At 42.1% G+C, this 2347-nt stretch overlaps 1 protein-coding gene across 1 annotated transcript in view; it reads left to right on the top strand.

The window, feature by feature from the left end:
* Window positions 1-17: 17 nt before the first annotated feature.
* LOC102254985 (alcohol dehydrogenase E chain-like) overlaps window positions 18-2347 on the top strand; it is a gene marked incomplete at its 3' end in the record, with an annotated part of 14697 nt that continues 12367 nt past the window's right edge. Inside the window, exon 1 of the mRNA XM_005867962.2 lies at window positions 18-224. Coding sequence (XP_005868024.2) covers window positions 194-224 — 31 coding nt within the window. The remainder of the gene's footprint in view (window positions 225-2347) is intronic.

The raw sequence follows: 2347 nt of genomic DNA on the forward strand, positions 1-2347 counted from the left end.
CCGCCAACAACTGCCACCAGGCCTAACCGCCCAACCGCCCAACCGCCCAACCGCCCAACCGCCCGGCGACTGGGTTGGGGACCCGCTCTCCCCCTGGATCCTGAGTTTCCCCACCTTTGGTTCAGTTCAAGGCAACATTAGGCAGCGCGGCGGGGCAACTGCAGCCGACTAGGCCGGGACGCACCTTGGAAAGATGTTCCCCTGCACCCAGATGGCGGTCATTAGTAAGTGCCTGCTGCCCGCATCCCAGAGAGCGCGGGAGCCCTTTAGTGCAGCCGGAGAAGCGCAGCACCCATTCGGGATGAGGGGCAAGGGACGAAGCTCCACTCTTTTCCCTCCATCCAGGACAGGCCACTGCCTCCCAGGAAGGGTGAGGAGCGGCTTGGGGCAGCCCAGGCTGGAGCCTGGATTGGGTGCCTCCCTTGAGAAGAACCCCCAAACCCTTCCATGTCTTCCTGGCCAAGCATAACACAGCAGTTGGCTCAGTTTGGTGGGGAATACTCTAGATATCGAGATATCGGTTAGTGGCTGTACCTATTCAAGAGACAGGCTTTACGCATATCCAAGACCATCTCTGGAATAAGGTACAGCTGGACTTTGGATTTTCCAATAACTGAGAAGATATTTATATTTGTCTTTTACAAATATTTTTTACCATGTATTGAACGTATCAGGAGCGTATTTCTGCAATTAATTACAAGATTCTGGTCTCATCATCTTTTCTAGGCCTCAGTGGCCCAGGAATTGCCCACACTCTCATGATTGTTTAATAAAATGTTGGACATTATTTCATTTACAATGGGGGGAAAAGGAGGCATGATTGAGTGAGAAAACATATGTGACAAAAACATGAAGGATATCTTATTTTCACTATTTGGGAAGAATGAACTTTATTTTTAGTCCTGTGGCATAACATAAGACTTTTATACTAACTACCCATTATGTAATCTAAGTCTTCATTGTAGCTAGATGTAAAAATGATCAACACAGCCCTAACTGGTTTGGCTCAGTGGATAGAGCGTCGGCCTGTGGACTCAAGGGTCCCAGGTTCGATTCCGGTCAAGGGTATGTACCTTGGTTGCAGGCACATTCCCAGTAGGGGGTGTGCAGGAGGCAGCTGATGGACGTTTCTCTCTCATCGATGTTTCTAACTCTATCCCTCTCCCTTTCTCTCTGTAAAAAATCAATAAAATATATTTTAAAAAAATGATCAAGACATATATGCATACCATGAAGCATGATGCCATGTTGCTTTCCCTGTTTCATTTGGCATTCTTGTTAAATTGTGTTTTGTGGCCCAGAATGTGATCCACCTTGGTGAAAGTTCCAGGTCAACTTGAAAGAATGTGTTCTGCTTCTGTTAGATGAAATAATCCATAAATGTCTTATGTACAGTTAATTGATAGTATTGTTTAGTTCAACAATTTAGATCAGTTTAGATCAGTCTACACTGATCTTCTGCCTGCTGGAATTGTCCTTTTCTGCTAGAAAGATGCTGACACCTCCAGCTATAATAATGCGTTCATTGATTTTCTCCTTGTAGTTCTATCAGATTTTGGCTCAGCAGTTTAATGATCTCTTTATAGGCACATACATGCTTAGGATTGTTATATGTTCTTTCATTTTAACCTTTGTACTAGCTTTTGTGTTAGTTGACCTATCGCTTTTATTATATGTTTGCCTTTGTCAGTGAGAAATTTTTTCTTTCCTATCTTTTCTTAGTTATTAAAAAAATTTGTTTTTCTTCTTAAAGAGATCTCCTAAATATTTTTGGTAATAACAGTTTGATAGTAGTGAACTCTTTCTGCCTTTTCTTGCCTGTGAAACATTTCATCTCTCCTTTGATTCTAAAGGATAGTTTTCCTGGGTAGAGTAATCTTAGTTATAGGTTCTTGTGTTTTTCTTTTATTTTCCAATTACAGTTTATATCCAATATTATTTTTCTTTCAGGTGTGCCAGTCTCTTTTAGCCTGCAAAGTTTCTCTTGAGAAATCAGTTGACAGTCTTATAGGAGCTACCTTTTCTCTTGCTGCTTTTAAGATCATCCTTTGTCATTTTTGTTTTCTTTTGCTTGCTTTTTTATCTCCCCTATACTCTCCTCAACCTCCTCCTCATGACTCTCCCCCCAGCAATCACTGCACTATTGTCCATGTCCATGATTTTTGTTTTCTTTTTCTTTTTTGCTGATATGTGTTTTGGTGTGGGTCTCTGATTTCATCTTATTTGGAACTCTGCACTTTCTGGACTTGTATGTCTATTTCCTTTGACAGATTAGGGAACTTTTTAGTAATTACATCTTCAAATCTTTCTCTCTTTTTTCCTCTCTCCCTCCCTCCCTCCCTCCCTC

This window comes from Myotis brandtii, unplaced genomic scaffold (assembly GCF_000412655.1).
Source record: "Myotis brandtii unplaced genomic scaffold, ASM41265v1 scaffold2565, whole genome shotgun sequence".
Taxonomy (NCBI): Eukaryota; Metazoa; Chordata; class Mammalia; order Chiroptera; family Vespertilionidae; genus Myotis; species Myotis brandtii.